This window comes from Sapajus apella, unplaced genomic scaffold (genome assembly GCF_009761245.1).
Source record: "Sapajus apella isolate SASKATOON/1434 unplaced genomic scaffold, GSC_monkey_1.0 scaffold44, whole genome shotgun sequence".
In the NCBI taxonomy this organism is placed as follows: Eukaryota; Metazoa; Chordata; class Mammalia; order Primates; family Cebidae; genus Sapajus; species Sapajus apella.
Window position 1 is genome coordinate 16,697,579 of NW_022436984.1, and position 14,404 is coordinate 16,711,982.

Consider the following 14,404-nt stretch of genomic DNA (forward strand, 5'->3'; position numbering starts at 1 on the left):
TATTTTTAGTAGAGACAGGGTTTCGCCATGTTGGCCAGGCTGGTCTTGAACTCCTGACCTCAAGCGATCTGCCTACCTCAGCCTCCCAAAGTGCTGGGGTTAAAGGCAGAGCCACCGCGCCTGGCCTGGACTTCACTTTCAATGTCACAGACGGCCTACTTTTGCTTTTTCTACTTCAAAGAATTGTAGCATTGGTCAGAGCTTGTAATCAGATCCAACAAAAGTTTTGATCTGAAATGGTGGATAAACTGGTTCTAAAAATAATCACAGATGGTAATTTGTACACTCTGAACGTTGATGTCCTGTTACGCAATTTCTCAGTTAAAAAAATTTTATTTCTAGAGAAAAGGAAACCATAGGAACAACAATAACAACGAAACAAACTGATTTAATAAATCTTGGCTTCTCCTTATCAAAGGGAAATTCCACTCTTCTATTTAATCCTTGCCCCTCCCAGTAAACTGTAATCCTGACCCCAGGGGCTCTTCCAGTTACAAACATGTTGAATGATCTGGCAGAGGGATTTAGAAACTAACTTTGTCTCACCCTGAACTAGTACTGGTTGTTTATTTCTTGCCTTGGTTTGTTTCTGGTTCTCTGAACCCCATCATCTCTGCTTACACAGGTGTGGCCCCCATTACACATACACCTTGGAAAACATTCCTTCTTTCCCGTGTCCCAGCATATTCTCAAAGGCATGTATTTTTCAAGTGTAGGACTGACTCCCCATCAGCTGCTGAGGAAGGAGGATGTGCTTCTGAGGATACCCTGAAGACTATCCCGGCAGCCCACAAAATCAAAACACAGTCTCTCTGGCTTGGGAGACAGCAAGGAAAGAAGAGCTCAAAGGGTCTGGGTAGGCTAAAGATGAGCTCATCAGGGCCTGGGTGGGACCCACAGCTTTCACTTTTGCCTCCACCCACCATCTCATCTCAGTCTTTGCCCAACACAGGGAGGAAGTCCAGAACTACTGTGGATAAACACGTGACAACCCAAAGACACACAGTTATTTCTAAGCATACACTATTTCTGGTTTCCTTTCCCCTTTCCTTTCCCTTCCTCCCTCCCTCCCTCTCTCTTTTGTTTTTTGAGACAGAGTCTTATTCTTGTTATCCAGGCTGGAGTGCAGTGGTGTGATCGCAGCTCACTGCAGCCTTCCCAGGCTCAGAAAGCAATGGAAGTAAGCCTGGGAGGTGATTCTCCCAACTCAGCCTCAGTCACAGGGAACTAGGACTACAGGCACGAGCCACCATGCCTGGCCAATTTTTTGTATTTTCTGTAGAGATGGGGTTTTGCCACGTTGCCCAGGCTGGCCTCGAACTCCTGGGCTCAAGCAGTTTACCTGCCTTGGCCTCCCAAAGTGTTGGTACTAGACTAGAGGCACTGCACCTGGCCTACTTCTGGTTCTTTTGGTGAACTGGTCTGAAGGACAGGATTGGGAATCAGAAATTTGCCCACCATGACCCTGTTTAATTTAAACTTTTACTCACAAAGGACGAGGCTTCTCTTCCACACTTAGTCCATGGGATACTGTCAAACCAGCTTGGGAGTCAGTTGCTAACTGGGAAGATTCCTTTACATAATGGGCTTACCTCTGTTGCCTCACCTGTAATAAGAGAGACTAGGACCACCCATTTCAGTCCCTTGCTAGTGCTAAAATTTAGTTCTGGGAGTGCCCCTCAGGTTGAGGGTCTGCAGCGTCTAAGACTGAAAGGTTTCTGACACCAATGAATTGTAGATCAAACCAGTGATGTTGCAAGGTGCAGTATACAGCTGCCAGCAAAATCCAACAAAATCTGGTTGTACTAGGAGTGCTCCAATTTTAATGTGAAGTCCAGCCCCAACACGGAGAGACGAGTTAGGTTAGTTCTGTCAGGTAAGCAGTGGAAATGAGCCTGGAAGTAAGGACCCAGCTGCTTCTACCCTGGATGTGATGGCCATTCATTTTTTTGTTCTTGCTATCAGTTTTATCTCTTGATAGCTGCTGTTCTCCCAATGTTGGCTTTTTCTTGTACTGTGACTTTTCACAATTTTTATGACATTTACCCCAATCCTCTGAGGGTATTATGCCCATTTCACAGTTGAGTAACCAAGAGGCCTCAAGACAAGGTGATGGAGGTGATTTTTGCTTCTGCCTATGAAAGATTAACCATTACAGGAATTGTCCTTCTACCATAAACAATTAGAAAATGGAACAAAATGTATGAAATTATTGTTTTTAATCCTTGGATATGAGCAGTGCAAGACTCAACAAGAAGACAATAATAAGGGAAGCTTTACAATTGCCTGAGCTTACTGCCAAGAGGGAATTTCTAAGCCCCAGTACAGAGAAGAGGAACCCTTCCCAGAGGTCTTGCTCAGTTGAAAAGATGAGAGATCAGAGTTTGGGAAGACTCAGGAAGCTGGAATTTGTGGGGCACAATACTGGAGTTGGCAAATCTGTACAGTAAGAGAGCTCTGGAGATCTGTGGACCAAGGGATCCTTCAATCTTTCAGATGAACACTGATTTGCACATGCATGGGGTGAAACTCTAAGAGGCTTAAGAACTGCAAGAAAGCAGTGAGCTGGACAATTCCTGGAGCTCACATAGGCTCACAACAGTTTTGTGTTCTCCCACCCAGAGTAGAGACCTTGTAACACATGGGACATCATGTAGGAACTTAGAATAGAGGAGCTCCATTTGCCCTACACTAAAGGTTCCTCTTTGGATTGAACCCACCAGAACTATGCTTAAAAGCAAGTCTTGGAAGAATCCAACCAATCCTAAGTAACTCAACTGTGCGCTAAAATGAAAGCTAACACTCTAAAGAATAAAACAATATCAAACACCCAACAACATAAAATGAACATTGTCTGGCAACTAATAAAAAGTTATAAGCATGCAAAGAAGTGGGAAAATATAACGTATAACCAGGAGGAAAAATTAATTAAAAAATATCCTAAGATGACAGCAATAATGACATTAGAAACAAGAACATAAAAACAGTTATGTATACATGCTACATATGGTCAAGAATCTAGAGGAAGACTAAACATGATAAAAGGAGATATAGAAGATATAAAAAGGACACAAATGAAACTTCCAGAAATGAACAATATAGTATCTAAAATTAAAAAAAAAAATCACTAGATGAAAATAATAGCATCGGCTGGGCATGGTGGCTCACATCTGTAATTCCAGTGCCTTGGGAAGCCAAGGCAGGAGGATTGCTTAAACCTAAGAGTTCAAGACCACCTGTGCAACATAGTGAGACCCTGTCTCACTTTTTAAAAAGAAAATAGTAGCAGATTATACACTGCAAAAGAAAAAGTTTGTGAATTTAGAGACACAAAAATTGAAGCTATTAAAAATAAAACAGATTAAAAAAATGAGCATCAGTGATGTATGGGACTTCAAGTGACTTAATTTACATGTGAATGGGGTCACAGAAAGAAAGGAAAAAGGCGAAGGGACGGAGGAAATATTTAAAGCAATAATGGTATTTGGGCTGGGCGCAGTGGGAGGCCAAGGCAGGAGTACTGCTTGAGCCCTGAAGTTCAAAACCAGCTATGGGCAACAAAGCGAGACCTTGTGTCTACAAGAAATTTAAAAATTAGGGCATGGTGGCATGTGCCTGTAGTCCCAGTTACTTGGGAGCTGAGGTTGGAGGATTTCCTAAGCCCAGGAGTTTGAGGCTGCAGTGAGCCATGATGGTGCCAATGCACTCCAGCATGGGAGACAGTATAAGATCCTGTCCTCTAGAAATGAACAGACAAAAATGGTGCTGAAACACTGGATATCCATAAGCAAAAAATAAAAAAAGAATGCCAACCATATCTCATGATACACAGGCAAGTTAACTTGAGATAGATTACAGACCTAAATGTTAAATGCAAAACTACAACACTTTAGAAGAAAAATGATAGAAGAAAAATGAGAGAACATCTTTGTGACATTGGAATAGGCAAGGATTTCTTAACTAGGGCACAAGACACAAAAAATGAATAAACTAGACCTTATCAAAATTAAAAATGTCTTCTCTTCAAAAGACACTGTTAAGAAAATAAAAAGTGAAGCCATAGACATAGGTAAAAACTATGTACAAAACATTTATCTGTATAAAGGACTTGTATTTAGAAAAAAAAACTCTTACAACCCAGTAAGACAAACAACTAGAAATTAAAAAGCAACGTATAAAAGATGTGAACAGGCACTTTACCAAAAAAGACATACATAGTCAGATATAACACATGACAAGATGCTCAACATAATCAGCCATTAGGGAAATGCAACCAACAGAACAATGAGACACCGCTATACACACTGGGATGGTTAAAATTAGTAAGAGGAATAATACCACATCTTGGTGAGAATTAGAGTAACTGGACTTCTCATGAATGCAAAGTGGGAAGGCAAAGTGGTAAACATTTTGGTAGTTTCTTCTAACATTAAACAATCCTTATCATATGATCCAGTAATCCTTTTCCTAGGTTTTTACCCAAGAGAAATGAAAACATATGACTAAACACTTCTATGTGAACGTTCAGAGCAGCATTATTCACGATCTCCAAAAAGTGGAAACAACCCGAATGACCATCAACTGGTTAATTAGTATAAACAAGCCATACACACAATGGAATACTACTTAGCAAGGAAATGTCACAACTCACACCATATTGACAGAATGAAGGATAAAATTACAACATCATCTCAACAGGGAAAGCAAAGTTGTTTGCCAAAATTCAACATTCTCAAAAAAACTTCTTCAACCTGACAAAGGGCATCTATAAAAAAACCCAGAGCTAACACCATACTTAATGGTGAAAGAGTGACTGCTTTAAGACCCCCCTAGGATCAGGAATGAGACAAGATGTCTGCTCTTGCCAATTCTATTCAACATTGTACTGGAGGTTCTAGCTACATCAATTAGTCAAGAAAAATAAATAAAAAACATTAGATTGGGAAGAAAGAAGTAACAACTATCTTTATCACAAATAACATAATCTTGTATAAAGAAAATTCAAAGGAGTCCACAATAAAACCTATTAGAGCTAATAAATAAGTTCAGTAATGTTGCAGGAAAAAAGATCAAAATACAAATATCCACTGTAGTTCTATACAGTAGCAACGAATAATCCAAAAATGAAATTAAGAAAATAATTCTATTTATAACAGTATTAAAAAGAATAGGAACAAATTATCTAATGAAAGATGTGCAAGATGTGTATGTGCACTGAAAACTATAAAACACCACCGAAATAAAGAGACCTAAATAAATGGAAAGACATCCTGTATTTGTGGGTTTGAAGACATCATATTGTTATGATGCCGATACACATTTAATGCAATCCCTATCAAAATTCCAGCTAGCTTTTTCTTTCCTCCTTCCCCACTCACCCCCTGGCCCCCCCCAACTTTTTATTTTTTATTTTTATTTTTTGCAAAACAAGATGATCCCAAAATTCACATGAAAATGCAAGGAACACAGAATTGGCAAAGCAATGCTTAAAAAGAAGAAAGGGGACTCGCACATCCTGATTTCAAGTTACTATGAAGTAATGGTAATCAAGATAGTGTGCTCCTGGCATGGGGACAGATACATAGATCAATGGAATAGAATTAAGAATCCAGAAATAAACCCCTAATTTATGGTCAACTGACTTTTTGACAAGGGTGCCAAAACAATTCAATGGGGGAAAGGATAGTCTTTTGAAATACAGTGCTGGTATAAATGGATAGTCACATACGCAAAGGAATGAGGTTGGATCTGTACCTCACACCCAATATAAAAAGTAACTCAACATCGACCATAAACCTATGAGCTAAAGCTATAAAACTTCTACAGGAAAACAAGAGTACAAATATTTGTGACTTTGGATTAGGGAATAGTTTTAGACATGAAATCAAAAGCACAAGCAACAATAGAAAAAAAATAGATACAATGGACTTCAAAACTAAAAACTTTTGTCCATCAAAGAACATTATTGAGAAAGTAAAAATCCACAGAAAGGGAGAAAATATTTACAAATTGTATATCTTATAAGGGATAAATATCTTGAACATAAAAAGAACCCTTACAACTTGAGAATGCAAAGACAAATAACTCACTTAAAATGCGCAAAGCATCTGAAGATACTTTTCTTTGAAGATATACAAATGGCCAACTAGCACTAGAAGACAGGCTCAAGCTCATTTGTCATTAGGGAAACGCAAATCAAAAGCACAGTGAGATCCCACAACTAGGAAGACTATTAATAAAACAGATGGACAATAGAGTTGGTGAGGATGTGGAGAAACTGGAAACTTCATACACCCCCGGTAAAACGATGGTTGCAGACTCTTTGGAAACAAATTAGCAATTCTTCAAAAAGTTAAACTTAGAGTTGGCATACAACCCAGACATTCCACTTCTAGGTAAATACCCAAGAGAATTGAAAACACTGTGCCTGGCAAAAACTTGCCCATGAATGTTTACAGCAGCAATATTCATAACAACCCAAAAGTGAAAACAACCCAAATGTCCATCAAACTGCTGAATGGATAAACAAAATGTGATATCTATATACTGGAATATTATTCAGCCATAAAAAAGAATGAAATGAACAACACTGATGAACCTTGAAAGCATGTTAAGTGAAAGAATCCACACATGAAAGGCCACAAAGCTGATTCCATTTACATAAACTATATTAAACAGGCTTTCAAAAACTACTTGCATAAACATTTAACTGACATGGGCAACTACTTACAGGTTATCTGTAATGAGGGGCTGGAGTTGGGAAAGGCAGGAACACAGAATACTGAAACCACAGATGTGGCTGGACATGGTAATCCTGTAATCCCAGCACTTTGGGAGGCCAAGGCAGGAGGGTTGCTTAAGCCCAGGAGTTTGAGACGAGGCTGGACAACAAAGGGAGATCTCTCTCTACAAAATTAAAAATTAAAAACACAAAAACCACCAAGTGGGCATGGTGGCATGTGCCTACGGTCCCAGCTACTTGGGAGGCTGAGGCGGGAGGATTGCTTGGGCCCATGAGGTTGAGGCTGCAGTGAGCCACCACTGTGCCACTGTACCCCAGCCTGGGTGATAAAGCTGAAAAAATAAAATAAAATAAAAAATAAGGAATCATAGATGTTCTGAGACCCTAGTCGCTCACTAGAACAGTGTTTCATTCCTGGGATGAAAACGTGGGTAGAAAGTTTCATGACATAGTTCTTTCAGAGATACAACTCTCACATTATATGAGGCCCTTAACTTTGGTCACAGAAATGGACAGTGAATAAGGAGTCAGGAAAGTTCAACCTTTTCACTAACCAGCTGTGTAACCTTGGGTAAGTCACTTAAATTGCTATGATTTCTGAGCTAAAGTTCTAAAAAATTGTAGGCCTCTGTACTCAGCATGAGGTTTGGAATTAACAAAGAGTAAACACCATGTTAACCTAGCAATCTAATAACATACCCTATATTATTCTGACTTCTGAAAGACAGCTAGGAATCATCTGCTTATTTTAGAAGCTCACTGTTCCCTGGGAAAGATAATTTTGGCACAAGCAGCAGTTCAGATGACAGTTCCAGTGTTTTGGAGAAAACCAACTAATTTATTGACAACAAAGCCTGTTTTTTTTTCCTTCCTTGAAATTTCATAGCTGTAGGCCCAGAAATACAAAGTCTCCAGAATACTCAAAAAATATGTTCTTAATTCCTTTTTATTTCCCACCCGGAGCTGAGAGAATAGCACCAACTGTGTCATATTAAACACATCTGCACCCAACACTGATAAAGCCCATGACCCAGGAACAGATAAGAATTGTTTTCAATTTGTTCAAATGGAAATAGTTAAATTTAACCTAATTAGACCAAATAATCAAAGCAGGTGTTTGTAAGACGCCAATGTTTGTTTTCATTCTCTGTAATTGTTCAGCTATATTTCCCAGGAACTTAGGTAAAGGAAATTAATCTGTCATAAAAATCACTGGCCTATTTGTGTCACACATGTATTATTCATGTTGTAGGCAGTACAAATACAGGACATTGTTGAATACCTCTCACAGATTTTACCATTTAAGCATCATCAACACCTAAGCTGGCCTGTGGGGTGCGGGGTGTGTGGGGGGGTTTGTTACCTAACTTCCATCGCATAAATATAAGCAGTAATAAATAAGAGCCTGTTTTCTAACTGTACAGTAATCTACAAAGCACACTGACTTGGCATTTAGACTATTTATAGTTTCTGATTCCACTCACACAAGCTGGTCACTTTTGAGACATTTAAAAGAAAAATAATAACAATAATAAAAGTCGTATTCCAGTAAAAACGAAATGTTTATTGCACTTGGCAGAGTGATGAGATCTGAACTATAAATACCAAGTAACAAAGAAGCCACAAAATGTAGTCACCAGCAGCCTGGTATTAGGAAGTGTTTTTGTGCGGTGGCCATAGGTCCACTTTCCAAGGGAAAAAGGGCAGGTGGCTGCCCGGGAGCAGTCAAGCATGCTCTTTCTAATAACACGTTCCAGCCCTGGTAGGCTCTCGTACTATTCCACACACGCTCGGGATGGGAAACAGAAACACAACCAAGAAACGCCCCATAAAAGCCTGTGACTTGGAAGCTCCTGAAAAGGGGATCCCTCCCTGATGCCTGGGGGTTCTGCAGCAGGGACAGAAGCCTGGAAAGTTGAGTCCACAAAGAGGGTTCTCAGATTCCCTTCCCTATGTGAGTGACTAGTGTTTCCTGACTCTGGCCCTGGCTGTGCTGTGGGGTCACAGTACAGGCAGCTGGAGAGCTCACGATCTGCCACCTTAGCACAAATGGGATGCTGGGCACTTCTCGCTATGCCTCAGTTTCCATGTGTCTATGATGAAAGAACATTAGTACTTTCTTCATTAACACACATAAAAATGCTTGGCACAGCGCTTGGCATAGAGACAGATGCTCAATAAATGTTGGCCATTATTATTATAACCCCTCCAAGGAGGATGAGATTGAAAACAATGTTTCCTAAAAATGAGAATATAATGGACATCCTATCCACATTTCCGGGGTAGGAAAACAGCCTTCTGAGATCACTTATATGAAAGGTATAGATGGACAAATCCTTATCTACCGAAAACATGTCTATCTAAGATTGCTATGTGATTTCCTTAGGATTAATCCTCTTCAATAGTCATATTTCAATATATTATACATACATGTAATTATAAAAGAAAAAGTTGCATGAAATTTATAAAATGGAGACTAAGGAAGGAAAAGCCCACTCACAAATCCACCAAGAGAGCTTAAAATGAAAGTGTGAAAATGCAGGTATTTGTTTAAATACTTGGTAAAAGAAAACGTTCAATTCAATAGCTGTGACAGACACAATTTTAAGGGGTGTGGGCATAAGAGAAACAAAGTCCATCTCTCAGAGTAAAAGGGGTAAATATTTAGTCAAGTCTCAGATGGTATTTCTGTAAACAGAAACTTCAATGGAAAATTTCCAACCTGAAAGCAAATTATTTAAGATGGGTTTAAAATAAGAATTCTAGCTCTTGTCTCCATGTCCCTGCCCAGCCTGAAACCCAGAGCGCTGAGTCCTTGTGGCAGCCGGGCTCTTTCCTCCTTGTTCCCTCAACTACAACTGGGGACTATAATTTTCTTTCCATTCCAGCAGGAAACTGATATATACTAATGATGACAGCTGGATTCAGAAGAGGAAAAAGAATACAGGGGACAGAGAGTCCCTGTGGGTTTAAAACTCAAAACAAAACCCCCAGATTTGAAATTTTTAAAACCTAGTTAATGGCTGAGGAAACCTCAAATGATTGGGAAGCACTCAGATAAAAGTTTGAATTACACAAAACGCATCATTATCTTAAGCTTCTCTAATCACCTTCTCTGCCTTTCTCCTTCACTATTTTTCTCCTTGTTTATGCTCCCAGCCCTTGAATGTGGTTCTAAGATATTTTAGAGGTAGGAACAGCCTTCCAAGGTCATTTACAGAATAGGACTGAAGAGGGGATGAGCCCTAACATCCAAAAAAGTTTCCGTGAAAAAGCTCCTCCATCCAAAAACGTTTCCCTGAAATTGTTATTACTTCATTTCCTTTGGAATAATCAATCCCTTTCAAGATTCATATTTAAATACATTTAATGTTTAAACATATGTATATACACATATATTAATGAAACAGAATTATGTTTCATAAAATTACTAAAATAGAAAACGAGAGACGGAATCTCCCCTGTAATCCCATCATTCTAAAATAATTACTTTTACCATAGCACTCCCTTTAATTCTAGTCTGGTCTTCCATTCCCCGCTCCCTATCTCCCAAAACCCTAATATTGATTATCAAAATGGCTGGACAAAGGCAAAGTGAATGAATCTCTAGTTATATTCTTTTTTTTAGAGACAGGGTCTTGCTCTGTCACCCAGGTTGGAGCCCAATGGTGTGATCACAGCTCACTGCAGCCTTAAACTTATGGGTTCAAGGGATCCTCCCACCTCAGCATCCTGAGTAGCTGGGACTACAGGCACATACCACCATAACCAGCTAATTAAAAAAAAAATTCTGTAGAGATAGAGTCATGCTATGTTGTCCAGGCTGGTCTCAAACTCTTGGCCTCAAGCAATCCTCCTGCTTTGGCCCCCCAAAATGCTGGGATTATAGGTGTGAGCCATTGTATCCAGCAACTTACATTCTCTTGGAGTGGCACTAGGAACTTGGTTCCATAAGGGTCCTAAAAATCCTGTAAGGATGACAGAGAAAGAAATCTCACATTGTCTTAAAAACCACACAGTCCTACTCTCTGTCTTGTATCGTCCAATAATCTCCTTTGTCTACAGAGTCAAATTCAAGCGCCTTAGACTTTGGCCTATGAATGAGGCCTTCCATGACTGGGTTTCTGTCTCCCCAGCCTTATCAGTCACACCCCCCTGGCCTTGAACCCAGCACTCTAGTGACCATGTCCCTGGTGCTTTGAATGCTGTGCTAATTTGTGCCCTTACAGCTTTGGCCAAGCTCCTACCTCTGTCTGTAATACCCACTTCCACCTGCCCATCCTGGTGAATCCCCACCCACTGACAAAACTCTGTTCAACCACCCCCTCTTCTAGGAAGTCTTTCCTGTCCTCTAAAGTAGAAATGATCTAACTTTCTTTAGTGCCTCCAATATGTCCCATACATACTTCCCTTAATACAGCATCTGAAAAATCCTTTACTGCACCTACTTATAAGCCCAAGGCATACTCATGTCTATCTCCAGATATAAGTGCTCAATATGTCTCTGAGGCTAGCAGGTTTGATGAATGAAAAAATAAATAAACAAGAAAAAAATATGATCTTTTTCTGGATCAGCCAGAGGGACAGAGGTAACCCTAACCAAGTGGACTCCTAACATTCTAAGCCAAGTATGTTATACCGCAGTGTTTTCCTAGGAAAGCAAGCCTTTCGTCTTTCCTGAAGATGTCTAAAAATATGTGGAGAACAGTGAAGGTGAGGAGTTGAACACAGTGCTGCCTGGCTGAAGGAGGCTGGATTGGATGCATGGCTTCCAGCGAATAATAATGACAATAATATTAATAATACTTAATATTTGTTGAGCATTTATTCTGTGCCATGCCAAGCACATTCTTCACACAGGGCTTTACATGTATAAACTGCAATCGCTCTAAGATAGAGATCTTATTATCCCCTTTTACAATGGTAAAACCATCTCAAAACAGCTAAATAACTTGCCTAAGGTCACACTGCCTAAGGTGGCAGATCTAGGGTTCAAACTCAGAGGTCTGGCTTCAGTCTATGTGGTATACTTCCTACTCTGAGCTTTGTGAGCTAATAATGGAGGCAGATATATATTTATATATATATAAACACCTTGCTTGAATTCAGAAAAATTTGCATCTGTTTGATACATGAGTTTAAATAAAATCTGTAATTTGATAACAGCTGTTACTATTCTAAAAACTAAGGAAAACTGCATTTCAATCAAACAGTTAATAAATCCATTTTATGAGGGCCTACTATGTGTTTAGATGACAAAGAATCTAAGACATGGTCCATTCTTTCAAGGAGCTCATATGCTAAGACTATAATTTCATCACATTATTTTGAAAGCATATTGAAATCTACATGTCGAAATAGGTGATCACCATATTTGGTGATGTATTTATCCACTGCTTAACCTGTTTCAGGGAACAATTTATAAAACACACAAGTATAGATTTCACTACATTAAGCACAGTTTATTTTTATCCCAAACAACGCTTTCCATCTTAATTGCCATTTTATTTGGTATTTGGTAAGTTCTAAAAATCTATTCCATCCTCAGAGAAAGAAAATATACTCCCACTGTTTGTGTGGATGTATTATACGAACATGCACATTCATACAGATAGATACACAGATACATAAATACACACATATCCAGTGATTTTATAAGGGCAATTCTCTGAAGACTGATCAAAATTCATGCTGTCCAAAAAAATATAAGTCATATATGTAATTTAAAATGTAAATAGCCACATTTTTCATCATTAATAATGTTACTTTAATGTATCTTTCGAATTGTTATGATGTCATTTACAATTCTTCCTATCTCTCCATTTGACAAAGTTAAATACTTTCAAAGTTAAATATGTATATTTCAATGGCAGTTTTACTTTTTTCTTTCTTATTTTTTCCCATTCTAGTTGCCACATTGAAGTTTTTTTTTTTTTTTTTGAGACAGGGTATCACTCTGCCGCCCAGGCTGTAATGCAATGGCGTAATCATAGCCCACTGCAGCCTCAAATGCCTGGACTCAAGTGACCCTCCTGCCTCAGCCTCCCACCTACCTAAGCCTACAGATGCATGTGGCTAATTTTAATTAATTAATTTATTTTTGAGGCAGAGTCTTGCTCTGTCACCCAGGCTGGAGTGCAGTGGCACAATCTCAGCTCACTGCAACCTCCACCTCCTAGGTTTAAGTGATTTCTCCTGCCTCAGCCTCTTAAGTAGCTGGAATTATAGGCAGGTGCCACCACACCTGGCTAATTTTTGTATTTTTAGTACAGACAGGGTTTCACCATGTTGATCAGGCTTGTCTTGAACTCCTGACCTTGTGATCTGCCCACCTCTGCCTCCCAAGGTGCTGGGATTACAGGTGTGAGCCACCACACCCGGCGTATTTAAATTTTTTTTTTTTTTTAGAGATGAGGCCTCACTATGCTGCCAGGCTGGTCTCAAACTTCTGATCTCAAGTGATCCTCCTGCCTCAGCTTCCCAAAGTGCTAGAATTATAGGCTTGAGCCACTACATCTGACTTCAGCTGCCACATTTTAAAAAGTAAACGAAACAGATAAAATTAATTTTGATAATACATTTTAAATTTAACCCAATATATCAAAACATCATCATTCCAACACATACATAATTAATATAAAATTATTGAGAAATTTTATTTTTAACTCATACTAAGTCTTTGAAATCTAGTATGTGTTTTACACTAATAGAACATCTCATTTTGGACCAACCACATCTCAAGTGCTCAAGATCCACAAGTACCTAGTGGCTGCAGTACTGGATAGCGCAGGATAAAATATTCATACTATATATACAGGATAAAATAGTCATAGAATATTCTAGTTGCCATACTAGAATAAAAGCGTCCTGCCTCACATCTTACTCTGCAGAGTAACAACTTTAAGAGGAGTAATATATAGATGGAAGTGAAATGATGCTAAGTTATTAAACACAGCTTGTGAAACTCTAAATGTTAAACAGTTTGGAGAAATAGATGGTTCAAAAAAGCCAAAGTCATCTTCAAGGAACCCAGTTCACCGGTCAAGGATGCATAGTTGGGGAAGAAAGAAGGTATTTTACAACATGTAAGGGTTAACCATTCTAGACAAGGAATGATGGCACTAAATGAGCCAAGAAAAACTCAGTTCAAATAAACTGATGATGATAGTCAACCACAAACTATCAAAATCCCAGTGAACAGATTTGTAAGCAGTGAACAAATCTGTGATGGCCAAACCCCTTTAGATACATAGGCAGAGAAATACTATAAAGCTACATGGAATTTGGAACTGAAATATGAAATGGTGGAAATCTAAAGCAATTTACTTGGTAACACTGGATTCACAATCTCTTTATAAACTCTGCACTCCAGTTAACTCAAGAGTAAACTAAAGTAGATGCAACTCTGGAGTCCCTTACAGCCAGGGCGACCAATAATTTATGATGCAAACCTGGTCACTTTCAAGAGTAAAAGGGGGCATTATTAATAATTATGCTACGAAAAGAGGCATAAACTGGGATTGTTTTATAGCTATAAAATCACAAGATTTTACACTACCAAGAGGATACAACAGCTACCCCTATCCAGGGATGTGGAGTTGATGAGAGTCTAGCATGTTCTTATTACCGCTGCATGGCCACAGGGGTTTTGTGGGCTAATAT

General features: G+C 39.0%; 1 protein-coding gene across 6 annotated transcripts in view; it reads right to left on the bottom strand.

Moving 5' to 3' along the window:
• The window catches only part of THADA (THADA armadillo repeat containing), a 362,400-nt gene that overhangs the window by 73,646 nt on the left and 274,350 nt on the right, over nt 1–14,404 (bottom strand). For 4 of the 6 annotated variants that reach the window (XM_032239429.1, XM_032239424.1, XM_032239426.1 and 1 more), the window contains one exon: nt 10,660–10,710. The exons of the other annotated variants lie outside the window; for them this stretch is intronic. In XM_032239429.1, coding sequence (XP_032095320.1) covers nt 10,660–10,710 — 51 coding nt within the window. The remainder of the gene's footprint in view (nt 1–10,659; nt 10,711–14,404) is intronic. 6 annotated transcript variants of the gene reach the window in all.